The sequence below is a fragment of the Oncorhynchus mykiss genome, chromosome 19, assembly GCF_057628025.1.
Source record: "Oncorhynchus mykiss isolate SJ-2025 chromosome 19, ASM5762802v1, whole genome shotgun sequence".
Classification (NCBI taxonomy): domain Eukaryota; kingdom Metazoa; phylum Chordata; class Actinopteri; order Salmoniformes; family Salmonidae; genus Oncorhynchus; species Oncorhynchus mykiss.
This window is the reverse complement of record NC_143040.1, coordinates 46,517,329-46,542,856: the sequence shown is the minus strand read 5'-3', so window position 1 is coordinate 46,542,856 and position 25,528 is coordinate 46,517,329. Positions and strand designations below refer to the sequence as shown.

At 45.8% G+C, this 25,528-nt stretch overlaps 1 protein-coding gene across 1 annotated transcript in view; it reads right to left on the bottom strand.

Annotated features, from left to right (window-relative positions):
• The window catches only part of aqr (aquarius intron-binding spliceosomal factor), a 61,817-nt gene extending 36,313 nt beyond the window's left edge, over window positions 1–25,504 (bottom strand). The window contains exons 1-24 of the mRNA XM_036954738.2: window positions 25,378–25,504; window positions 24,978–25,081; window positions 24,468–24,524; window positions 24,338–24,378; window positions 24,216–24,251; window positions 24,002–24,122; window positions 23,612–23,752; window positions 22,949–23,017; window positions 22,617–22,717; window positions 21,121–21,197; window positions 19,950–20,014; window positions 18,490–18,720; window positions 17,829–17,932; window positions 15,368–15,470; window positions 13,764–13,884; window positions 13,173–13,314; window positions 12,823–13,001; window positions 11,761–11,928; window positions 6,167–6,336; window positions 5,389–5,630; window positions 5,123–5,269; window positions 4,238–4,307; window positions 2,679–2,789; window positions 1,261–1,370 (exon numbers count right to left, since the gene is read on the bottom strand). Coding sequence (XP_036810633.1) covers window positions 1,261–1,370; window positions 2,679–2,789; window positions 4,238–4,307; window positions 5,123–5,269; window positions 5,389–5,630; window positions 6,167–6,336; window positions 11,761–11,928; window positions 12,823–13,001; window positions 13,173–13,314; window positions 13,764–13,884; window positions 15,368–15,470; window positions 17,829–17,932; window positions 18,490–18,720; window positions 19,950–20,014; window positions 21,121–21,197; window positions 22,617–22,717; window positions 22,949–23,017; window positions 23,612–23,752; window positions 24,002–24,122; window positions 24,216–24,251; window positions 24,338–24,378; window positions 24,468–24,524; window positions 24,978–25,052 — 2,681 coding nt within the window. The 5' untranslated portion in view covers window positions 25,053–25,081; window positions 25,378–25,504. The remainder of the gene's footprint in view (window positions 1–1,260; window positions 1,371–2,678; window positions 2,790–4,237; window positions 4,308–5,122; window positions 5,270–5,388; window positions 5,631–6,166; window positions 6,337–11,760; window positions 11,929–12,822; window positions 13,002–13,172; window positions 13,315–13,763; window positions 13,885–15,367; window positions 15,471–17,828; window positions 17,933–18,489; window positions 18,721–19,949; window positions 20,015–21,120; window positions 21,198–22,616; window positions 22,718–22,948; window positions 23,018–23,611; window positions 23,753–24,001; window positions 24,123–24,215; window positions 24,252–24,337; window positions 24,379–24,467; window positions 24,525–24,977; window positions 25,082–25,377) is intronic.
• Between the last annotated feature and the right edge of the window lie 24 nt (window positions 25,505–25,528).

The following is a 25,528-nucleotide window of genomic DNA, read 5'->3' as shown; positions in this document are numbered from 1 at the left end:
AACAACAAGGGGCCACCAACAACGAGGGGCCACCGAGGGGTCTGCAACAACGAGGGGCCACCGAAGGGTCTGCAACAACGAGGGACCACCGAGGGGCCACCGAGGGGTCTGCAACAACGAGGGGCCACCGAGGGGTCTGCAACAACGAGGGGCCACCGAGGGGTCTGCAACAACGAGGGGCCACCGAGGGGTCTGCAACAACGAGGGGCCACCGAGGGGTCTGCAACAACGAGGGGCCACCGAGGGGTCTGCAACAACGAGGGGCCACCGAGGGGTCTGCAACAACGAGGGGCCACCGAGGGGTCTGCAACAACGAGGGGCCACCGAGGGGTCTGCAACAACGAGGGGCCACCGAGGGGTCTGCAACAACGAGGGGCCACCGAGGGGTCTGCAACAACGAGGGGCCACCGAGGGGTCTGGAACAACGAGGGGCCACCGAGGGGTCTGGAACAACGAGGGGCCACCGAGGGGTCTGGAACAACGAGGGGCCACCGAGGGGTCTGGAACAACGAGGGGCCACCGAGGGGTCTGCAACAACGAGGGGCCACCGAGGGGTCTGGAACAACGAGGGGCCACCGAGGGGTCTGCAACAACGAGGGGCCACCGAGGGGTCTGCAACAACGAGGGGCCACCGAGGGGTCTGCAACAACGAGGGGCCACCGAGGGTTCTGCAACAACGAGGGGCCACCGAGGGGTCTGCAACAACAAGGGGCCACCGAGGCCTCAAATCCACAGCCTAGCACGGTCTTGAAGACCCAACCAGTTTTGGTAGCCAATCGGTCCTCCAAATAAAACTCTAAAAACACCACGTTTCATGCCAAATGAGTCCCAAATGGGCCAGTGAGACCCTGTACAAGGCCCAAATGTTGAGAGCACTAGTCAGGATGGAATGGTTGGTGGAAATAGGGGAGACAGCGAGCAAGCATGAGCACAGTCCCTAAATAAGATAAAGCCATGACCAGGCTGGAGTGTATGGGGGGGGGGGGGGGGGGGGGGGGGTATGGAGTGGCTCTTTCTGACTTGGACTAATTATGAGTGGGACCGACTGGGTATACTTGTCACTGTATGTATGTGTACTGCATGTGTGAGGCTGGTTGTGTGCTCAGATAGATGTATGCATGTGTAGATTTGTGTGTGAGGCCAGCCAGGAATGTGTGTGTAGTTGGGCGTGTGTGAGAGGGGGAGGGAGAGACGTGTGTGTGTGTGTGTGTGTGTGTGTGTGTGTGTGTGTGTGTGTGACACCACGTGGCATTCGCTCACCTGCTGAAGTCCTTCTCGGTTTCCAGTGCCTCCTCTCCGTGGCCCATACGCAGGAGGTGACGCTCGTCTATGTCCAGAGCCATGATCTTCTCAAACAGCTGGTTCAGAGCCTGGAACACACACAGAACAGAGGTGAATGCCTGCGCACACACACCTCTTACAGTGTTGCAGGGTGAACAGAAAGGGGACAAGGCTTTTTGATTAAATACTGAAGTGAGGAGACTGGGGCACAGGGGAGCTTTTTAATTTTTCCTCCGTGACTTTAGGCTGGGATTTCTCAGTGATTAATGGCACCATTTTGGAGAGGATTGGTGAATTCCTCCTGCAGCAACTTTGCTTCCTAAAATATGATCAGTCAAGAGTCAATTTTCATAAAAAGCTTCCAACATGCAATACTTGTGACTATAAGGGCCATATCTATGAATATAGGGGCCTGTGTGTTATCCATAAGTTGCTTTGGATAAAAGCTTCTGCTACATGCCTATAAATGATAGAATTCAGTGCATTCGGAAAGTATTCAGTCCCATTCACTTTTTCCAATTTGTTACGTTACAGCCTTATTCCAAAATTAATTAAGTTGTCCCCCCACATCAATCTACACACAATATCCCATAATGACAAAGCAAAAACAGGTTATGAATCTGAGCACATTTATAAAAAATAAAAACAGAAATAGTCACATTTACGTAAGTATTCAGACCCTTTACTCAGTACTTTGTTGAAGCACCTTTGGCAGCGATTACAGCCTTGAGTCTTCTTCTTTCTACAAGCTTGGCTTACCTGTATTTGGGGAGTTTCTCCCATTCTTCTTTGCAGATCCTCTCAAGCTCTGTCAGGTTGGATGGGGAATGTCACTGCACAGCTATTTTCAGATCTCTCCAGAGATGTTTGATTGGGTTCAAGTCTGGGCTCTGGCTGGGTCACTCAAGGACATTGAGACTTGTCCCAAAATCACTCCTGCGTTGTCTTGGCTGTGTGCTTAGAGTCATTGTCCTGCTGGAAGGTGAACCTTCGCCCCATTCTGAGGTCCTGAGTGCTCCGGAGCAGTTCATCAAGGATCTTTCTGTACTTTGCTCCATTCATCTTTCCCTCGATCCTAACAAGTCTCCCAGTCCCTGCCTCTGACAAAACCTCCCCACAGCATGATGCTACCACCACCATGCTTCACCATAGGGATGGTGCTAGGTTTCCTTCAGACGTGATGCTTGGCATTCAGACCAAATAATTCAATCTTGGTTTCATCAGACCAGAGAAACCGGTTTTCGCATTGTCATTATGGGGTAGTGTGATTACTTTTTTTTTTTTGACTAAGGCTGTAACGTAACAAAATGTGGAAAAAGTCAAAGGGCCTGAATACTTTCCAAATGCACTGTATATACAGTATATGTGAATTGAGTCATTTTAAAGGCGTTTCCTACCTGGTTGGAGTGTGTGACTATGAGGGTTCTCTGCTCAGGGAAGTTGTGGTAGAGGTTGGAGATGATCTGGACGGCCACATCGGTCTTTCCTGTACCTGGAGGACCCACCACCTAAAAGAGAGAGAGGGAGGAGGGATAGAGAGAGAACGTGAGGCAGTGAGAGAAAGTGCACAGAGGAGAAAAAGGAGAAGGCTGGTTAGCTAACAGAAAATGCCTCTGCCATCGGAGAGCACAGTGGTTCTGACAAGGCGGCCCTGTGCCTGTCAGAACACACACACAGTTTCCCCCTCAGTGGATCAGACAGGACCGGTGTGTGTGAGTAGGGCTAAGGTGAGAAGTGCTTGGCATGCAAGGTCATCCTCCCTGCACTCACAGGCAAAGACACAGAAACACAGACAACACAAATAAAACTAGAGAGCACATGAAGCTCTTTCCATCGGCTCCTTGACCTTCTTTGTATCTAATTAAGGCTTTAGAGATCATTGAGTCTAGTCTAGAACTATGACCGTCCTCAAACATAACCACCACGACACCAGGTGGAAAGGATCATAAACACACTACTCTATTTTCATCAGGGCTTTCCCAGGACGAAAGGTGCTCACAGACAAGCCGAGGCTACAACTGGGTATGGAGTTTACTTGACGGTATATTCATAAAAACATTTAGCCACCGTCTTACCTCAGGTAAGTCCTTTAAAGGCACTCACATAAAAGCCAGTCCACTTTACAGACTGGACACCCCAAAACAAAGTAAAAACTTTAAACCAGGGTTAAAAATGGCTCCTACACTGATCCAACAGATGACAGGAGAAGCATGAGACTGTGAGGCTGTCTTGGCTGCTAAAGATTGTCGTGACATGCCAGTGAGAGGTGTGTGTGTCTGTGCAGAGTTGTTTTACGACTGCCATATTTACTCAGCCAGCTACCAATCACCAGGCCAGGAATGAGCTTCATCAAAGCAAGGCGGTAATGTGTGTGTGTGCCGTCACCAGAAACACCAGAGAGGGTAGTAGAGCATGTATGTGCGTTTCGGAGAGGCTGTGTGTGTGTGTGTGTGTGTGTGTGTTCTTCATCTGCACCATTTAAGATAATTTAGCGGATGGGCTTTCAGGGAAGTATTTGACTGATCTGCACCTTATTTACTAGTGGCTGGGGAGCCCCCTGCATCAGGAAGAGTGGTCACAAATCCTCAGCTCTTCAAGCAGACAGGGTCAATATTACACCTGTCATATCACAGCTCACTGGTATGGCTGGCCTGCTGAAGTAGCCAACATCACACCCTGGGCTATGAGTGATTGAAAGGCAGTTTAACTCACAAGCCAATGGACGGGAGACTTCAATTGTTTCTCAAACTTTTAATGCCGTCTGTCCATTGCCTTGGTTTATTCAAGTGGCCAGATAAGAGTAGTCAATTCCTACAAGATGTTTAATCTTGAAAATATATTAAAAGTATGAAAAGTAATATCAATGATTCCTATGAACAGTATGAGGTCAGTTTATTGTATTCGTGTAAAAATGTAGCAGACAAGAGGTATACTTAGGTCCGTAAAATGTTCTTACCATGGTCAGTCCAGGCTGCATCCCAGCGCGGATGGCCTCAATCTGAGTTGGTGTAAACTGGATGGTATTTCTGTTCAAACACAAAGTTAGAACTCATGGTTAGAAGGTTTTAAGGAAAAATGTTCAGAGAAGCTAAACGAAAGCTGTTTTCAACAAGCTCTGTGATGAAGTGTTTGAAAGCCTCATGAAAGACGTTTCAGTCAAGGGACCCAGAGGAGCATCTGTGACTAACAGGATTTGAATATATCAAAGTACTATCAGATCAGATGAATGATCATTTCATTAAATAAAAAGCCAATTCATTTCTGCTCAGTTATGATTAAGATTGATATAATTAAGACATCAACAACTGAATTTGACAGTTTGTTTTGATCTAGTTCGCTACAGGGCTAAAAATGTCAGGAAATTACCTCACCAAACAGAACCACCAAAACACTACACAGCCAACAGCGCAAATCCCCAGAACTCACGCTAACATAGCAAATCAAAACACACCAACCCGAATAAATAGGAATCAGTATAAAACGTCCCTGACAGAAATACAAACATTTTAGAGCGTTGCATTTTACAAAGCAGGGGTTTTTGCTCTAGGGGGAAAGGTTTGCTCAGTAAGCGTCCTCAAGCATAAACTAGTCAGGCCTTTGGGGGAAGCTAAATTTGGAGCAGGCAGGCACATTAGGGGTGGAAACACGCAGGCCCTGAGCATAGGCTAAACAAAAAGGTGGGTGCTGTATTTAGGAGCCCTGTGGACATAGTGGAGCAAGATGAGACTTGACTGGCTAGAGAGAGGACAAGGACTTGACCTTTGTGCGGTGCCCACCCTGCAGGGACTCCTGAACTCTTTTGGTTGACCTGGGAACCTGAACTTTAACCTTTGACCCTCACCGTTTGGGCTGGTTGTAGGGGTAGGGTCCCCGGTTGGGCGTGACGTGAGGCTCCACTATAAGCGTTTTTTCTTCCTCCTTTTTCTCCTCAGAGTCTGCCTTCCTCTTCTTGCCTTTGTCTACCTTGTTCTGCACAGGGAACTTGATTCTAGAGTGGGGAAAGAGCAGAAGGTTCAAAGATATGTTGAGGTTGGACCACATGAAAAAGACAACACCCCAGGAAGACCATGACCCCAACCCTACTCCATCTGACCCTTGACCCCTAACCTGAAAGGGGGTATCTGCAGCTCAGGGTTGTCCTCGGTGACCTTGACAGTGTAACCAGGGAAACAGGACCTCAGGTGGTCGATCGACAGGAAGGTGTCATTGAAGTCCAGGGAGGAGATCTGATTGGGCATCTTGGAGTAGTGGGCGGAGCCTGGGTCACCGTAGCCCAGGATGATGTCATGGAGCCATTCTGGGACCACACACTCAGTGTTCATCAGGTTCCTGATCGTCTCCAGTACAGCCTGGTGGAGAAAACAACACAAAGATAGTTAACGGCTACATTTGAATTGCCAACATAACTCCTGGCTCTCTTGGCCTTCTCTGCCAGCAGCAACCTGCTTTAACAGAATGTGTATCCTACTGCCTCCAGTGATGGACACCGAGAGATGAGGGGGAGGGGGGCGTGCAGTGAAAGGTCACGCACCCCCGAGGGCCTCTGTGTGGGGTCGGGGGGGGGGGGGAAATCAGAGGCTTTGAGCTGGAGGTAATCCTGGATCACCCTCAGGCTTCCAGCTCCAGGACACAGCCGCACCAGTCAGTGATTGATCACCCAGCAGTGGGGTGGAGAAGAAGAGATCAAGGCCGCGGCGGCTGGCAGCGATGCTCAAATAAAGGGAGGGATGATGGGAAGGGAAAGAGGGAGGAAGCAATAAATGGATGGATGGAAGGTGAGAGGTAGTATGAAAAAAGGAAAGTAGGGATGGAGGGGAGGGAGGGATATTGAGGGAGTTTAGTCTGGATCATGTGTAATGAGCAGTAATACAGTCCCCCTACTCACCTTGAAGTTGTTTTCTTTGGGCTTGCGTCTCATGATGATGTTGAAGGACTCGTAGGGGTCCTCAGTGGCATTCTGAATACTGCTGGTCATATCCTGCTGGTACTGGTTAGGGTCCAGCCACACTCTGAATGTCCTGGTGTCTCCTCTCAGTTTGGGCTTGGGGTCAGGGCCTGGGGAATAGAATAGGGACAACACATTATGGTACATTATGGTCAAGATTGAATTAATACGTATTTGCACAAAAGGTAAAACATTTACCTGTGCATTTTCAGCAGGAATAGGGTAGAATAAAGAATATATTTAAATAAAATATATGATAGGATTGTAAACAGTTTAATATTTAAAAGTTGTTGTTTTTAGTATTAATTCACTTGAGAGAAATGCACGCAAGGCAGAAACTGGTATGTGATCTTGTGACATGCAACCATTGATTTATATACTGTACACACAGGATGAGTGACAAGGGGTACTGTTTTGAAGCCACCACACTATCTTGGCACTTCCACACCGTTGGAAAAAATGATTTTGGAAGCTATAGAAATGTCTTAATGTCAACATGTGTTTTTACCACGTTTATTCTATTACAGACACCTAATGCATACTTTTAAAATACAGTTGAAGTCGGAAGTTTACATACCCATATACATTTAAAAACTCAGTTTTTCACAATTACTGACATGTAATCCCAGTACAAATTCCCTGTCTTAGGTCAGTTAGGATCACCACTTTGTTTTAAGAATGTAAAATGTCAGAATAATAGTAGAGAGAATTATTTATTTCAGCTTTGATTTCTTTCATCACATTCCCAGTGGGTCAGAAGTTTACATACACTCAACTACTATTTGGTAGGATTGCCTTTAAATTGTTTAACTTGGGTTAAAAGTTTTGGGTAGCCTTCCACAAGCTTCCCAAAATAAGATGGGTGAATTGTGGCCCATTCCTCCTGATAGAGCTGGTGTAATTGAGTCAGGTTTGTAGGCCTCCTTGCTCGCACACGCTTTTTCAGTTCTGCCCACATATTTTCTATAGGATTGAGGTCAGGGCTTTGTGATGGCCACTCCAATACCTTGACTTTGTTGTCCTTAAGCTGTTTTACCACAACTTTGGAAGTAGGCTTGGGGTCAATGTCCATTTGGAAAACCCAAATGTGACCAAGCTTTTAATTTCCTGAATGATGTTTTGAGATGTTGCTTCAATATATCTACATCATTTTCCTACCTCATGATGCCATCTATTTTGTGAAGTGCACCAGTCCCTCCTGCAGCAAAGCACCCCCACAACATGCTGTCACCCCCATGCTTCACGGTTGGGATGGTGTTCTTTGGCTTGCAAGCCTCCCCCTTTTTCCTCCAAACATAACAATGGTCATTATGGACAAAGTTCTATTTTTGTTTAATCAAACCAGAGGACATTTCTCCAAAAAGTATGATCTTTGTCCCCATGTGCAGTTGCAAACCGTAGTCTGGCTTTTTTGGAGCAGTGGAGCAGTCATTTCAGGTTATGTCGATATAGGACTTGTTTTACTGTGGATATAGATATTTTTGTACCCGTTTCCTCCAGCATCTTCACAAGGTTCTTTGCTGTTCTGGGATTGATTTGCACTTTTCGCACCAAAATACGTTCATCTCTAGGAGACAGAACGTGTCTCCTTCCTGAGGGGTATGACGCCTGCGTGGTCCCATGGTGTTTATACGTGCGTACTATTGTTTGTACAGATGAACGTGGTACCTTCAGGCGTTTGGAAATTGCTCCCAAGGATGAACCAGACTTGTGGAGGTCTACAATCCTTTTTCTGAGGTCTTTGCTGATTTCTTTTGATTTCCCCATGATGTCAAGCAAAGAGGTACTGATTTTGAAGGTAGACCTTGAATTACATCCACAGGTACACCTCCAATTGACTCAAATGATGTCAATTAGCCTATCAGAAGCTTCTAAAGCCATGACATCATTTTCTGGAATTTTCCAAGCTGTTTAAAGGCACAGTCAACTTAGTGTATGCAAACTTCTGACCCACTGGAATTGTGATACAGTGAATTATAAGTGAAATAATCTGTCTGTAAACAATTGTTGGAAAAATGACTTGTGTCATACACAAAGTAGATGTCCTAACCGACTTGCCAAAACTATAGTTTGTTAACAAGAAATTTGTGGAGAGGTTGAAAAACGATTTTTAAATGACTTCAGCCTAAGTGTATGTAAACTTCCGACTCCAACTGTATATTATGTGAGCTAAACATTTTGAAAAAGCATGAAAACATTGTCCTTAAAGTACAGTTTTACGTAACATTCTAATGTTACTGTCGCCACTACAACAAAAACAATTAAATACATATAATTTTGTCCTTGAAACATTAAAATGTAAATACTGTAGAACACCATTCATTCCTATGGAGGACTGCTCCTTCTGGGGAGTGCCAATATGGCCGATCGGTGGCTTCAAAGCCGCTCACTAGCCAATACATAGCATCAGCAATCCAGGGTTTTTATATACATCATTGCATGCAACTCAACTAACCCCAAAATTGCATTTGGAGGTTTACTGATAACCCAATTAATTCTCAAACATAGTCTATTAGCCAATGCATGGCTAATGATGTACGGCGGTGGTATATGAGCCTGGCCACGTTCATCACTTATGTAACACAAGGACACACAGCGAGAGAGATGAGAGAGAAAGATGAAAGATCTTGAAATCAGAGAAGCATTAGTTACACTGGCCAGACCCCCAAAAATATATTTTAGGGGTCATCTGCCTACCATTTCATGAATACCAGGGCATCTTCCCTGGTCCCCAAGAGAGCTAAGCTTTCAAATCCTAGTCCAGGCCACTAATCTCCCACCTCACTATCCACCCCCACATCACATTCTCATGCCACTCATCTCCCACCTCAGCACCGACACACATTACATTCTCATGCCTCTCACACACACAGGCTGGAGGCTTTAGACTTATTCCCATAGGGAGCCACTGACGCGCCGGTGTGTGTGTCTCACCTTTCACAAACATTTAAATGGGAGTACTGGTGGTGCCATAGTCCAGAGCCTTGGTAGTGAAACTCAAGCCGGTGGCCCCTGTCCCATGCATTTCCTTTAAATCCCCTCTACTAAAAGTTGCGTGGTGCAATTGACGAATGAGTGGCTGGAAGGAGGACACTTACACACTGGAATAAAGGGCTGAGGACAGCTGGAGATTGGTGTCTGAAGAGCTAGGCAGGTAGGCAGCCAGTAGGGAAAAGTAGCCAAAAATCAGATTTAAGTGTTTGTATCTTTGAGCTCTTTCCAACTTTGCTGACTTTTACAGCTTATGGCAATGTAGACCAGGCAAAAAAGCCCCATCTATAAAAGCTTTTAAATCTCTATTGGGTTGCTGAATAAATGGAGGATAAATAAATAAATACAAATGATAGCACCACTCTTCACAAAGAGCCCAGTGATACATGTGATATGCCTGTTCCTGGCTCGGCCCTATGGGCATCTGAAAGTTTAAACAGCGCTAGGCTCGTTACATAGATACATCAGCCCAGTTAGCACCTCTCTCTACATTTTTAATACAGTGGGAATATGGAGAGGAGTGAAGAAGGTACATAGTGCTTTGGTAGTGGTGAACGGGCACATGTTCAGACAGGGGAGAGGAGGAACACTTAGGTTAACCTGACTATTACATTACACTCCAGTAGCCCGCTCTGAACGCTGCTGGTGGAAGAGGAAGTCTCTAGGTAGAAGCTGTCTGTAGTAGCCCTAGGATCAGCGTACACTTCCCCAATCATAACCTTAATCATTAGGAGGGGTAATGCAAAACTGACCTTTGATCAGGGTAGTATGCCTGAATGTCTCTTTTCATTGGCAAACATTAGCGGAAAGAAAAACCATGGCAGCCCAGTCACAGCTTCAATAGGATGGATGGAAAGTATTCAGACCCCCCCCCCCCAATCTACACACAACACCCCATAATGAAAAAGCAAAAAACAGATTGACATTTTGGCAAATAAAAAAAATATACTGAAATATGACATTTACATAAGTATTCAGACCATTTACTCAGTACTTTGTTGAAGCAAAATTGGCAGCGATTACAGCCTCAAATCTTCTTGGGTATGATGCTACAAGCTAGGCGCACCTGTATTTGGGGAGATTCTCCCATTCTTCTCTGCAGATCCTCTCAAGCGCCATCAGGTGTGGATGTGGAGAGTCGCTGCACAGCTATTTTCAGGTCTCTCCAGAGATGTTTGATCGGGTTCAAGTCCGGGCTGTGGCTGGGCCACTCAAGGACATTCAGAGACTTGTCCCGAAGCCAGTCCTGCATTGTCTTGGCTGTGTGCTTAGGGTGGTTGTCCTGTATGAAAGGTGAACCTTCGCCCCAGTCTCAGGTCCTGAGCGCTCTGGAGCAGGTTTTCATCAAGGATCTGTGTACTTTGCTACGTGTATCTTTCCATCGATCCTGACTCGTCTCCCAGTCCCTGCCACTGAAAAACATCCCCACATCATGATGCTGCCACCACTGTGCTTCACTGTAGAGATGGTACCAGGTTTCCTGCAGATGTGACGCTTGGCATTCAGGCCAAATAGTTAAATCTTGGTTTCATCAGATCAGAGAATCTTGTTTCTCATGGTCTAAGAGTCTTTAGGTGCCTTTTGGCAATCTCCAAGCCTAAAGGCCTGATTGGTGGAGCGCTGCAGAGATTGTTATCCTTTTGGAAGGATCCCCCATCTCCATAGAGGAACTCTGTCAGAGTTGCCATTGGGTTCTTAGTCACCTCCCTGTCCAAGGCCCTTCTCCCCCGATTGCTCAGTTTGACCAGCTCTAGGAAGAATCTTGGAGGTTCCAAACTTCTCCCATTAAAGAATTATGGAGGCCACTGTGTTCTTGGGGCCCTTCAATGCTGCAGAATTGTTTTGGTACCCTTCCACAGATCCTGTCTCGGATTGGGACAATTCCTTTGACCACATGGCTTGGTTTTTGCCCTGACATGCACTGTCAACTGTGGGGCCTTATATAGACAAGTGTGTGCCTTTCCAAATCATGTCCAATCAATTGAATTTGCCACAGGTGGACTCCAATTAAATTGTAGAAACATCATGCATGATTGATGGAAATTTCAAGTCTCATAGCAAAGAGACCAAATATTTACACAAGTAAAGTATGTTTTTATAAATTTGCACAAACTAAAAAAAACTACAAACTTTCCGCTTTATCCTTCTGGGGTATTGTGTGTAGATTGATGAGGAAAACTATTCATTTCATCCATTTTAGAATAAGGCTGTAACGTAACAAGATGTGGACTGAATACTTTCCCAATGCACTGTATAACATGTCCTTTTCTACATGAATGAAATGGAATAAATAAAGCATTGAGAAGCATTCAGGTGCGATGGGTTGCCCTAACGTCAATGGAATGTTAATGTGAACATGTCAGTTCTCTGGTTGAGTGTCACCATGCCACTAGACTTCATGGGCTGGAAGTTAGGGGGTCGGAGGAGGATGATGCGAAGGGTGTGTGACATGAGTATGTGTGAGTGTGTATGGGCAGGATGCGTGTGCCTGTGGCGGCGGGAAGTGCATGTATGCACATCTGTGGGTGTGCGCGCCAGCCTACCTTCCTCGATGACACGGCCTTTGTCGTCCAGCATGCCCTGCACCTCGCAGCCCCTCACGTAAGCCAGGCCGGTCTGCTCCACAAAGGGCTGGCGGCGGTCAAAACGCGTGCCGTAGGGCAGGTTGGGCCGCACCGTGACCAGAAAGCAAACGTCGTGCTTACGCAGCCCTGGGAAAGGTGAAAAAGAGAGAGGAGAGGGAGAGAACGCCCCGTCAGCGCTCGGCTGATCTTTAAAACATGAAGTTGTAATTATACAAGGGGGAGGAGAGGGGGATTTTGAGATGACATTGAGCCATCCTCCTGCACGCTGAGGTTTGCTAGGTGTGGGTGGAGAGCAGAGGCACCGTTAATAAAACTGCAGATTGATTTTAAATAAATCAATTCCCAAATTAACCAGCACAATTTCCACATCATATATTTCATCCTTCAAAACATTCCTATTTGACAGAACAACCTCGAGTGCTAGCTACAGTCAGCAATGTCATATGGTTTGATATGTTCATGGTAAAACAATGAATCTTGAATTGATTAATTAGGATCCCCATTAGCCGACGCTAAGAGCCAGTCTTACTGGTTTCCAGCTAGTCTTACTGGTTAGCAGTATTACCATTTGAGCTGGTATGCGTCTCTATGGACGCGGGCCTTACTTTAAGCCATTTATACATTTTAGAGCAAACGGAATGAGCAGCAGCTACGTTTGGCTACATACGGACCATTAGTGGAATTCCCGCGAGAGAGTTAATGTGATTGGATGCTAATTATTTGACTAGGCTACCTGTATTTGACATTGTGTTGTTATTTCGCTGAACACTAGATGGTTTAATTTTATTTTTGGTAGTGAAACGAGGCTACTCAGGCGAGAGAAAAAACCTCACCCAAATGTCACCCCTGTTGGAAAATATAAATGGACTGTTTGAAATATTTAGAAAAAAATGTTAATGTGAATGACATTTTTATTTGACGTATCCACGTCAGCATTGAGCGTGCCCCAGTTTGGAAATACCTGGTATTCGAGAGAGCAGGGGATAGAGAAAGGAGAGATAGGAGAAGCGAGCCAAGTACCTTCCCACTCGTGTTTGATGTGGTCTCGTACGTTGAGATTGACAGTGATGTCCGCTCGGACGCGGGCAGGCCAGTTCTCGCCGATGTTGGGCTTGGCCACCTCCACAATGGAGAAGGCTGTGATGGTCTGAGCCATTCTGGCCCAGCCCCCAAACACCACACCACCATACTCTGACTGCCTATAGGAAGACAAGACAACAGGTCAGCCCCTAAACAGCACCATAATATGAATGAATGTAATAGAAATTGTTATAATATATGAGTGATACAAAAATATACATTTGAAAGAAACAGAAATGTGGCAACCTTATTTTACCATCAGTTATTAAGTGTGTGCGTTCTCTGCTCACCATGGTTTCATGCGAGTCACCACGTCCTCCACATCCTGTCTGATCTCGTAGGTGGACTCCAGACGGAACAAGTTGAAGTTTCTCAGCAGGTAGTCATGGAGGGTCAGGAACTGAAGATTCAGCTTCGGCAGAGCCAGACAACCTGGAACACACACACACGCAGAGAGGAAACAGATTTGGGAACAAATGCATGTCATTGGTAATAGACCTACTACCTACACATCTATTTCAGAGTAACAAACATGGCCCTGTGTTTTCCCTGACCAGGAACAATTCTGGACCCACTTGACAGGGACAATCCCTTAGCTAGAACAGTGGCAGAGTCAACTATACATTTGCAGAGTCGACTATACAGCTAGTTTTACACCTGTAATCTCTTGGCAGCCTAAAACAGCCTTATAAAATGTCGGTAGGCTCATGGATTTCAATGGCTTTACGGGGCTGTAGGCATCTTAGCTGGTGAAGGTGCTCCAGCCAGCCTAAAGAGGATTGCCCATTAAGAGGATGCCAGCTAAGGTGCCCCTGAGGTGTGGGATAACAGCGGTGTGTGTGTGAGATGAGTTTGCAAGGAGATAGCGTAGAAAGACAGACCTTCGCCAGAATAGTACTCAGTGGGGACGATGTTCTCATCCCAGATAATCTTCTCCGTTGGATAAAGAGGCATTTGATTAAGTTGCTCAATCTGGGAGATTCTCCTCTCATGACGAGACACCTGGAAGAATGTGTGAGAAGGAAGACAGACAGACAGAGAAATTGGATGAACGAGCCATTGGTCTACTCTGGTACAGACTGCCCTTGCAGCACGCATCCTCCCCCTCCTTACTCACTAGATCAGACAGTGGTATTAAGAACAATGTTTGGTCAAATTAAAATCGGGTCAGACGTATTGCGTCACACCAGTCACCATCCCCCTGTCACGACAAACTCCTCATTCATTCCTGTGTTTTAGGTCAGGGGCCTTAATGTTGTGGCCTAAATAATGGTTGTGTTCCAAACATGATGCAGAAGCCTATATAATCTCTGTGTTCCCATATGGGACCACTCTGTCAATAACCGCCATGCTGCGCTAATCCTGTTACACTGCTGTGTTCTCTGCCAGGCACTATCCAACCCAGGGTTTTGTCATACTCATGTCCATCAGGGACTGGCAGAGAGGTCCATAGAGCTCTAGACCCTATGCCTCGATGGAAAGTAACGTCCAGTTCAAATACCTCGGACAATTTTAAAACTATGCAAAAACTAACAAATATAACGTTGGATCAAATCCACTGAAATCCAGGAAAACTCAAGTTCCCAACTTCCCCTAGGAATTCAGTCCATATTAAACAGGAAAAACAATATTCTGTTCAGAATTCAAGAGTGGTTGGTTAATGTCTTGGGGAAATTAAATAACCATCAGAACAGTGATAGCTAGAGGCTGAACACAGCATAACTCCAGTCCTCTCCTTCCCCAGGTTTAATTGCAGACTCTGCAGTGTGTGTGAGCTGCTCTGCTCCCTACCGTACAGCACAGCGCCCCGAGCCTCTGACAGACACATAATACCTAACTGGAATCTTTGGAGATTTTCAGTTGCCCAGGGCAACCCGGGGCCAAATGAGTCCCCTGACATTGGTTCTGGGAAACAATCTAATCAGCTAATTATGGAAAAGCTTCTCTTCAGTAGTGGGGAGAGGAGGCCTAGAGAAGACTTGAAGTGGGTAATTACAGTAGTAAGGACAGAGCAGGTCAGTGGCTGGTCGCTTGGTGACGGAGGGTTATGGGGGATGAGAATTGTTTAACACACTGGATTTCTGTTTTTGGGAGGGACTAAAAGGTGTGTGTGTGTGTGGAGAGCAATCAGATCCACTGCTGTCTTTTCCTAGGATAAGAGAAACATTGCTGGGGGTTGCATACTGTATTCCAAGGTCAAAAGCATAAATGAGTGGCTTTTAAACAAGCCACAAATACCTGTTATGCCGCTACGCTCCCCAGGCAATTATTGTTCTGAAAATGACCATATCCTGACGTTGCTGCGGTTTAGCCAAGCACCTTGGGTGGCGTCTCATTATCGTTCCCTTCCCATCACCCTTAACCACAGATCTAGGATCAGATAACCATTTCCCCATTCCTAACTTAAAGCATTAGGACGATGACACAAATACCTGATCCTCAATCAGTGGTTAAGGACAACGTCTCCCTGTTTCGTAGCACCTACCAGCAGCTCCAGGAGGACCTCCTTCTCATAGGTGGTGTCCTGTCCCTCTGCCAGCTCTGGTAAGAGGCATAGATACGAGGCCACCCTGTGGAGAGTGTTGGAACTGCATGGAGGGAAAAATAAACAACTTTAGCATATTTGACGTTACAAACTTCCAATTCATATTTATTTCCTTTGAGCATCATGATTTAAACAGTCGCATATTTTCTGCTAAGTCAGTCTGTTTACTACAACAAGAAGACCCAGGGGTAGAAATGCACATTCAGGAGAATATTTACACTGTGCCGATGATTCTATTTTTCTGAGGAAAACTCTCCTATTTCAGCGTCCGGGTCGCTACCCTTCATTTGACAATGTGAAAAGTGCCAAATTTTCCCAACACACAGGCTGTTCCTTAAATCTGTGCTTGTTAGAATTGCAATGTAATGTATGCTAGTCTTCGTGTTTTCCTCAACTCTGCTAAGTAGCGGCCACTGCAGTCCTGCTCTGTCAGCATGGCGTGTTCAGGGGCTGGGGTCGATGCGATTATTCAAATCCAACCACATCTCCATCTCTCAGAGCTGAGGCAGAGGCTGCCTCGGCATGTGCCATGACACAGGCAGGGGATGGTATAAAGAGACACTGTGACTGAGTCCTGTACAGACAGAGCGGGACACGTGTCATTGTGAGCAGAAGTGTGGGCAGGCTCGTGATGATGCCATGATTTGACCACACGGATCAGTGGGTTTTGCTGGCCATGCAGTTGGTCCGTCCAGGGACTGGTATGGGTCACGCTGCTGTACTGTACTTCATGACAAAGCTAAAATAGCTGCTTTGAGTTGTTAAGGAGACGAATGCAGCAATTATCTCAATATCAAATCATTTCTGATAACAATTAAGTATCTTACTGTAATTGTTTAAAAAAAAAAAAATGTAAAGGGTAAAAAATAAACAAAAACAGATTCTTAGCTAAGAGCAATTTCTCAAGCAAGAATTCTGCTGGGACAGTCTGAGTGGTCTGAGTGGGGAGGGGAAAATGGCGCCGGAGGAGATGGCTGCTGTTTAACAGGCTCCTAACCAATTGTGCTATTGTGTGTTTTTTCCACATTATTTCTAACTTATTTTGTGCATAATGATTCTGCCACTGTCTAATTTCTTGTGTTTGACAGAGTCGTGGCTGAACGACGACATACAGCTGGCTGGGTTTTCCGTGCATCGGCAAGAATGAACAGCTTCCTCCTGTAAGACATGGGGTGTGTCTGTGTCTATTTGAAAATAAATCAATAATTTCACAGTATTATTCCAAACTCATAGTGAAGAAATATATATAAAACACAGGAAAATAATCTTTATTACCACACTGGGCCTTTAAAACTGAAAGGGAAAAATACCCCGTCGGTGTGTGTTTTGGGTACTTAGCAGATCAATCGGGAATAGTGGACGAGTGGCAGTTTATCTTGTGGGTAGCACAGCTGAAATAGCTGGCATTAAAAATAAGGTTTTCTGGGTAAAAAAGTGCCTTGTTAAAAGTGATGGGCATATGTGGAGTTTCCAGAGCTGCTTTGAAGCCAGTGGGGCGACTGGATAACAATGCAGAGCCTGGCTTCATTCACGAGAACAACAATACACAGGAGAAACGACAGCTTGAGCTCCTCTCTTCTGGAATAAATTCACACAACAGCTCTGATACTTCACTGCTTGGCTTGCTGAGACCCAGTGTTAATTATCTCAAACTCAGCAGCACCTAGGACCAGGAGGAAAGGAGACAAGGATAGGAAAAGGGATACCTAGTCAGTTGTACAACTAAATGCATCTTCCGCATTTAACCCAACCCCTCAGAATCAGAGACACCCACGTCATTGGCGCCCGGGGAACAGTTGTTGTTAGGGACAACTGCCGTGCTCAAGGGCAGAACGGCACACCTTGCTGGCTCGGGGATTCGAACCAGTGACCTTTTGTTACCGCTGGGCTACCTGCCGCCGCCCCACACACACACTAACAAGGCCCCGTCAAAGGGGGGAATGTTTTTTGCTGAGGCCACTCCCTAACATGATCTGACAAACACAGCTGTTCAAAGAGTTTATTCTCCAGCTCCTGTAGATCGATTCAATTAATGAGGCGAGCCTCTCTCTCTCCCTCTGGCTGGTACCACTCTACTGCACATTCAAGGACTCACAGGCTGACTAACGCTCACTGTCGGGGGGGGGGGCAGCGTTAGGGATGCTAGCGTTACGCCAGTGACAACTCAACGTTTGTCATCACGGTAGTGTGAAGATATAAAGGTTTAGATGTGTATGGATGTTTTGCTCCACACACAAAAACAGCTTTTATTTCACTACCTGGCTTGCTGAGACCCAGTGTTACCTATATAAAACCAGCAGCACCTAGGACCAGGAGGAAAGGAGACAAGGATAGGAAGCGCACACACACACACTAACAATTGATTCTTCTTCCACCCGTCTATCACACAGACACACTTTACCTGAGATGACCAAACTGTTTTGTAAGGGATTCCCGTGTGTCCACTGCTGCCACATTGGACAGGGCAAAGTCCTGCAGCTCTGGGAAATGGGCAAAGGCAGCCCTCTGAAAGACAACACACAAACATTAAAAGCAGGTGCATACACCTCAGAGCCAGTGTGATGTCAGGCACCTTACGGATTTCCCTCATTTATTAATCCAGCATCTATGTGGGCCTAGAGAGAAGTAGGGGAAAGAGAGATGGACAGATGGAGAGCCAAGCTAAGAACAGATGAACCAACCTGTATATTTATACAAAGATTCAACTTGATATGATCAAATGTGAGGTAAAAAAAATAATCATGAAACAAGTTGAACACTGAAATCTATGGAGAATTCTCTCTGGGACTGAAATGTGACTTGACATTATTTCTTGTCAAAGACGTCTGGAAGTTGTCACTAAATCATGAATGATTCATATTCGTACATGTTTTACTCACAGCACCGGCCACGTCTCCCAGGTGCACGCGACTCTCGCGCTCTACTTTCAACGCTTAAAATGTGCCACTGATGTTAACAACAATCCCTATCAAATAAACTATTTTAATACACAACACATTCTTAACTAGACAGGTAGGGGAACCAAACAAAATGGAGGCCCGCATGGTGTTGTATGCGTGTACCTGCAGTGAAGTGATTCTGTCGTAGTGGAGTGTGGTCATCTCCTTCTCTGTCAGGGCGTTGCCCGTCTGGTCATTGATCTCAAAGCCTGTGTAGAACTTCAGCATGTCCAGTAACTGGCAGAAGAGGTGACCCTCCTTCTCTCTCTGCATGAGACTGGACAGGTGGCAGCTCACCACCAGGTGGGAGTCGTCCAGCACCGTGTTGAACCAGCGCCTGGTGGGCAGCAGGGCCTGAACACAGACAGAATGGAAGCACACATTACACATCATGGGAAAACCATGCTGAAACAGCCTTTATACAAGACCAGAGCTTCAATAATTATTGATTTTTCCACACATACACCTAGAAAAACAAAAGGGGCCTCAGTCAGAATGTTAAACACATTGAGGGTGTTCTAAAATCCAGCCTACTATTACTATGCAGCCCAGACCTGTAGCTGATAACAAGGAGACGGTGCAACATCACTAACCAGGATTAGTCCATGTATGGATTGACTCAGTCACTGGGGTCATTCAGATCAAACCATCTACCAAACAGAATTCCCAGCATTGAGGCCCAGAGTATAAATAGGGCCCTATTGATAAAGGGTCGACTTGAGAAGGTTGTTTTGGACACTTTTTGATGAGGGTTAGAGTTCACATTTCCAAGAAAGAGGAAAGGTGAAAAACAATGACAATACTTATACAGAAACATTTATGGAAAATGGCAACACCAGAACCTTCATTTATTCCATTGAATTCACCTCTATACAGAAGGCAGGTGCTGCAAAGGATTATACCCTCTCACAACACAGGCAAGCGTTATCTACGGCAGCCATCTTTGATCCCCAACCAGCCATGACAGATAAAACAGCTCAGCCTAGCAGAAGTGTAAAATGTAGGGCCTCTTTTTCCATACAGAGACTCACAGGGCATCATCATATCATCGCAGAGAGGCAAGTATGAGATTTCAGCCATCCCTTTGTAAAATGATACTGCTGAGAGGGAAAGGATTTCTCCGGAGGCAGCTTGCCTTGCCGGTGCCAGGGGAAAAAAGTATAGCCTGTCATCAGATGGAATAGAACTCAATTCATCCTATCCTCCCTGTGTGGAAACAGGAGCAGCGTCACCTTGCAGCCTGGAGAGGGAAGGGACCACCTTGACTGTGACACCTCGCTACATGTCATCATAAAGCCAGAGTAGAGAGGATAAGAAAGCGTGCTACATTGTGACCTTACACCTCTATGTTAGAAATAACCTAGATTTTCTAAGTCAACAAAAACCAGTCATTCAGGGACAGAGTTCCATACTCAACACAGATCAAGACCGAAATAGCTGTACAGGTAGGTACAGCGAACTCAAGTGTCTTTGCATGCTCAGTGATTGCAGATGTTCAGTTGATCCTATATGAAATGGCTGCCTGGTACCCCTCATAACTACACAACAAGAACATAGCGTCCCTTATAAATGGTGTTACTTACCTCCAGGTCAATCATGAGCTCGATGAACCTCTCGCAGTAGTGCACCTTCTCCATGGGTACAGGGCCTGAGAGAGACAACACAGAGAGACATTCAGATCAGGTAATAAAATACATGGCCATACACGCTATCACACAGGAGGGAATGGGGCGTGATGATGTGTGTGAGAGGTAGTGCCAGGAAGTGGCCCGGGCGTGCATGGAGAACGCGGTGTGTGTGTCTTTCTCAGGCACTGCAGCACACTGGGAGATCAATGTGTCCGTGCTGTGGACCAGGACGATTAGAGTCTGGGTCTCAGCATGACCACCTTCACCCAGCTGCATGTTGGGAAAGATGCTATTCTGAGCATTCAGGTTGGCTAAGGGTAGTCTGGTCACCCTGCTTTACATCACCATGGAGGCTGTGAGGAGGGGGAACATCTGGACAGGACTGCCCTTTCAAAGTGGGGGTCAAGTCAGAAGGAAAGGATGAACTTTGGGATAGATAGAGGGTTGAAAAAGTGGGTCTCACACCAGTAATGAGGTCTGAGTTGAGAGAAGGCGACAGCTGAGACGGTCACAGAGAGATGAGGTCTGCGCATAGATAAAGACTATCAAAGATCTATGGCTAATCATATACAAGGATAAAGTCTAGCAAGTAGCACCTGCCTGGGCTGTCCTCGTCTGCCAATGGTAGGGAAGGGGATATCTAGTCAGTTGCATAACTGAATGAATTCAAACAAAATGTGTCTTAACCTAACCTCTTTGAATCAGAGGTGGGTGGGGGGGGGGGCTGCTTTAAGTGACATCCACTTCATCGGCGCCCGGGGAGAAGTTGTTGTCAGGGGTTAACTGCCTTGGCCTTGAGTAACAACTATTCCCCGGCCTCAGAACGGCAGATCTCCCCCCCACCTAGCCAGCTATGGGATTCGAACCAGCGACCTTTCGGTTACTGGCCCAAGGCTCTTAACCGCTGGGCTGCCTGCTGCCAGAGTAAGATTTGTACCTCTGCTAACTTTTAAAATACATTTGCACAACAAGGTGTGACAACTTTTTCTGTATGAGGACCATTTTTAGCCTTGAGAATCTCTTCTAAGTAAATCTGACCCCCTCCCCTCCGCGGTGTCCTGCTGCTTGTGGGGAATAATGAAACACTGCTTTGCTCATAAATCATAACTGTGTTGCTAAATGTTACCTGCTGGGGAAATGGACACCAGAACACCAAGAAACTTCTTAATGAGAGCAGAGAGGAACGTCCTCTCCATCTTAGCTCTGGAAATAAAGGCAGGGAAATAATAATTAGTGACACACATCACTGTGCCTTTGATGGGACTATGTCTACTGGTCCAGATACAGGCAGAAGGTCAATGTCTCCTGGTCCAGACACAGGGTCAATGTCTCCTGGTCCAGACACAGGGTCTATGTCTCCTGGTCCAGACACAGGGTCTATGTCTCCTGGTCCAGACACAGGGTCTATGTCTCCTGGTCCAGACACAGGGTCTATGTCTCCTGGTCCAGACACAGGGTCTATGTCTCCTGGTCCAGACACAGGGTCTATGTCTCCTGGTCCAGACACAGGGTCTATGTCTCCTGGTCCAGACACAGGGTCTATGTCTCCTGGTCCAGACACAGGGTCTATGTCTCCTGGTCCAGACACAGGGTCTATGTCTCCTGGTCCAGACACAGGGTCTATGTCTCCTGGTCCAGACACAGGGTCTATGTCTCCTGGTCCAGACACAGGGTCTATGTCTCCTGGTCCAGACACAGGGTCTATGTCTCCTGGTCCAGACACAGGGTCTATGTCTCCTGGTCCAGACACAGGGTCTATGTCTCCTGGTCCAGACACAGGGTCTATGTCTCCTGGTCCAGACACAGGGTCTATGTCTCCTGGTCCAGACACAGGGTCTATGTCTCCTGGTCCAGACACAGGGTCTATGTCTCCTGGTCCAGACACAGGGTCTATGTCTCCTGGTCCAGACACAGGGTCTATGTCTCCTGGTCCAGACACAGGGTCTATGTCTCCTGGTCCAGACACAGGGTCTATGTCTCCTGGTCCAGACACAGGGTCTATGTCTCCTGGTCCAGACACAGGGTCTATGTCTCCTGGTCCAGACACAGGGTCTATGTCTCCTGGTCCAGACACAGGGTCTATGTCTCCTGGTCCAGACACAGGGTCTATGTCTCCTGGTCCAGACACAGGGTCTATGTCTCCTGGTCCAGACACAGGGTCTATGTCTCCTGGTCCAGACACAGGGTCTATGTCTCCTGGTCCAGACACAGGGTCTATGTCTCCTGGTCCAGACACAAGCAGAAGGTATATGTCTCCTGGTCCAGACACAAGCAGAAGGTCTATGTCTCCTGGTCCAGACACAGGCAGAAGGTCTATGTCTCCTGGTCCAGACACAGGCAGAAGGTCTATGTCTCCTGGTCCAGACACAGGCAGAGGGTCTATGTCTACTGGTCCAGACACAGGCAGAGGGTCTATGTCTACTGGTCCAGACACAGGCAGAGGGTCTATGTCTACTGGTCCAGACATAGGCAGAGGGTCTATGTCTACTGGTCCTAATACATGCAGAAGGTCAATGTCTACTGGTCCAGATACATGCAGAAGGTCTATGTCTACTGGTCCTAATACATGCAGAAGGTCAATTTCTACTGTTCCAGATTACAGGCAGAGGGAGAATGTCTTACTGCTCTGATGCTTTGCCTTCCAGCTTGTCAAAATTCTTCTTGATCAGATTCCAAAACTTTTGGAGCTTGGGAACTTTCTTCAGCTCGTGTTGCAGTCTAGACTGTAAACATGAAAGTGTGTTCATTAATCAATCTTAAGGATGCTATAAAAATAGTAAAACGCAACATTTGCACTAGGAAAGTTGTTTTTGGCTCACCAACCCTATTCCACTTAATCAATCACAATTTGTAAATGTGTAAAATATTGTCACAATTTTAAACATAATGCATATCTAACAGGGTGACAGTTCTAAGGACATAAGAGCACTTGAGATAAGGGGAAGAGTTCTTACAGGCAAGATACACATCCACATGGGCAGTGAGATGAGCTGCTGCACCTGCTCTCTGATCAAATCCACCTCCTGAGAGAGAGAGAGAGAGAGCGAGAGAGAGAATGGGTGTGGGTCGGAGGGATATAAGGATATTTGTACGTTGGTAGACTAATGGCAAAGCACCAAACTGATTAGAATCATCACAATGAGTTCAGGAGAAGCATAGAGGATGAAAATGGATTTTCAGAGTGAGACTGGTGCAATGGCTACCCATGGTTTTGAGAAGGAGTGGAGAACACAAATGTGCTAGGGAAACAACTGAATACACAATTTGAAGTGTAATACTGTCACCTAGTGGAACCTGCACCAAACTACCTTTATTAAAACCACCTCAAGGAAGTTTTCCTTTTGTTAGCTCATCTTCATGGCCCTGAGACTACTGGATAGGCGTAAGCAGTAGCTCCATCTAGCTTCAGCTTTGTTGCTTCCACCTATCCATTGTCATCAGGCCGGGGAAAGGGGAGTGAACAAGGTCAGAAGAAAGGGACTCTTCATTCTATGGTTGTTACTAACATACTTTCGCAATAAAACAATGCATTACTCAACTTATATTATGTGGTTGATTCAGCCAATAACTAATTCCACATTTCCAGAGAGGTAGACATTGGTTGGTGTGTGACATACCAGGCTGTTGAAGCAGTGGTCAAGGAAGACCAACAGTACAGTCTGCTCCTTCAGAGTCAGGCCAGCCTCCTCTCCAGCCAGCACGGCCTCCATCACACACTTAAAGAAGTACGGGAAGTGGCTAGGCTCCTTCTTAAACACCTGGATAAAGATAATAAACCAAGGGACAAAGAAGACATGCATTGATATTAGAGGACATTGATCAATGCTTGCTGGAAACATTTTCCCTAAGTAGCTGTAACGCAGGGGCTGTCCCTGTACAGCTGACCGCAACACTCATATTCACAACATAACAGCGAGTGTTGTTCAACATGCTAACACAGATAACATTTGTTACGTGAACCAAAGGATGAACATTTCTGTTTGACAGGCGACTCAATCCATTCTTACCTCCCAGGCAGGGACGTTCTCTCTGAACTTCTCATTGACTATGCAGCAGATGGACATGAGGTAGGCATTGCTGGAGACCTCAGGATTATAGTTCACCCACAGGTAGTTCTCCAGGTACTGACTGAGAGGCAGGACACAAATAGCAGCATATTAAAAACATTAAATGACTGATGATAATGCATTGAGGTCACATAAAAAAAGGTCAAAAACCCACCTGAACTCCAACAACATGATCTTCCTAATGGCAAACCTGAAGATAAAATAGCAGAAATGGAGGATTTAAGACAAGTTAACATTACAAAATACTGATGCTATTCAAGAGTTGAGTTCACTCACTTGGACTTGAGAATCTCTCTCTCATAGACATCCTCCAAAACCTGAGTGGGTGACAATTATAGTTTGTTAGAGCAAGTAGACCATCTCCTCCACTATAATCATAACTCAAGTTTGTCAGTAGGAGGCTCACCTTTGGGTCAAATGGTAGTTTATTCTTGGCATGGGGAGCCCAGTATCTGTTAGACAACTTAGAGAAGAAAGAGTGTTATTATAACAGCAATCCACAGTACACCCCCTCCCCGGAAACCCTTCCCCTCCAATTCAAAAAGATGGCAACCAGGGCTGTGTTCAGTACGAAAAGAACGGTGTGCAATGTTCAATCAAACGGAAACGGTTCTGTTCTGAACGACCAGTTGAAAAACGGGGAAGGGTTGTGGAACGCCGTCAGCAACGTAGCAAACGTTGAAACGAACTGAACGCACCCCTGCTAAATTGTGATTCGGTCAAATAATCAATGACATAAAAAAACAAGTAAAAAAAAAACTAACAGGATGTTAGGATGTTAACATAGTAAAGTAGCAGCAACTACCAATGTGAAGTCCAGCATAAGCAGAGATGGCAGTTATTTTAGCACAAGTGTAATTGAGACAGCTATTAAAAAGACACAAAGCACTAAAACATTTTTTGCGTATATAGTTACCTGTGTGACATATTCTGCGTTGATTTGGGACACAGAGGGCGCAGATGCTTTCTTAGCATGGGTTTGATTCTCCATGTCGGTGTTCAACTCGCTATCTTAATTTCCTGAGGAAAAATGTAACTATAAGATAACATAGCAAACTACTTATTCCAATGACATTTGTCATTTAAAACACTAGTATGCTAGCTAAATCTGGACGAGCTAGCTAAATTGACTTTACAGTACAGCGAACTAGCTAGCTAGTTAATGCTAACATTAGCTAATAAGGTTAGAGTAGTAGTAGATTACACTAGCTAGCTAGTACCCGTTATGTTCAAATAGCTGGATATGGTGGAAAAAATGTGTTGCTAATAAAACATTGCTTGTTTATATATAAAGTCAAATAACTGTAGAAACTAACCTTGGTATTTCAAAACATCTGTGTGATTCCCGCTACGCATGTACACAAGCAAAACGATTTATTTGCGACACATTTCCGGTGCGCTATGTTTAGATTCCTAGTGAAACAAGGGATGTAACATAACAGTTCCTACACAGAAAGCAGTGCCAGT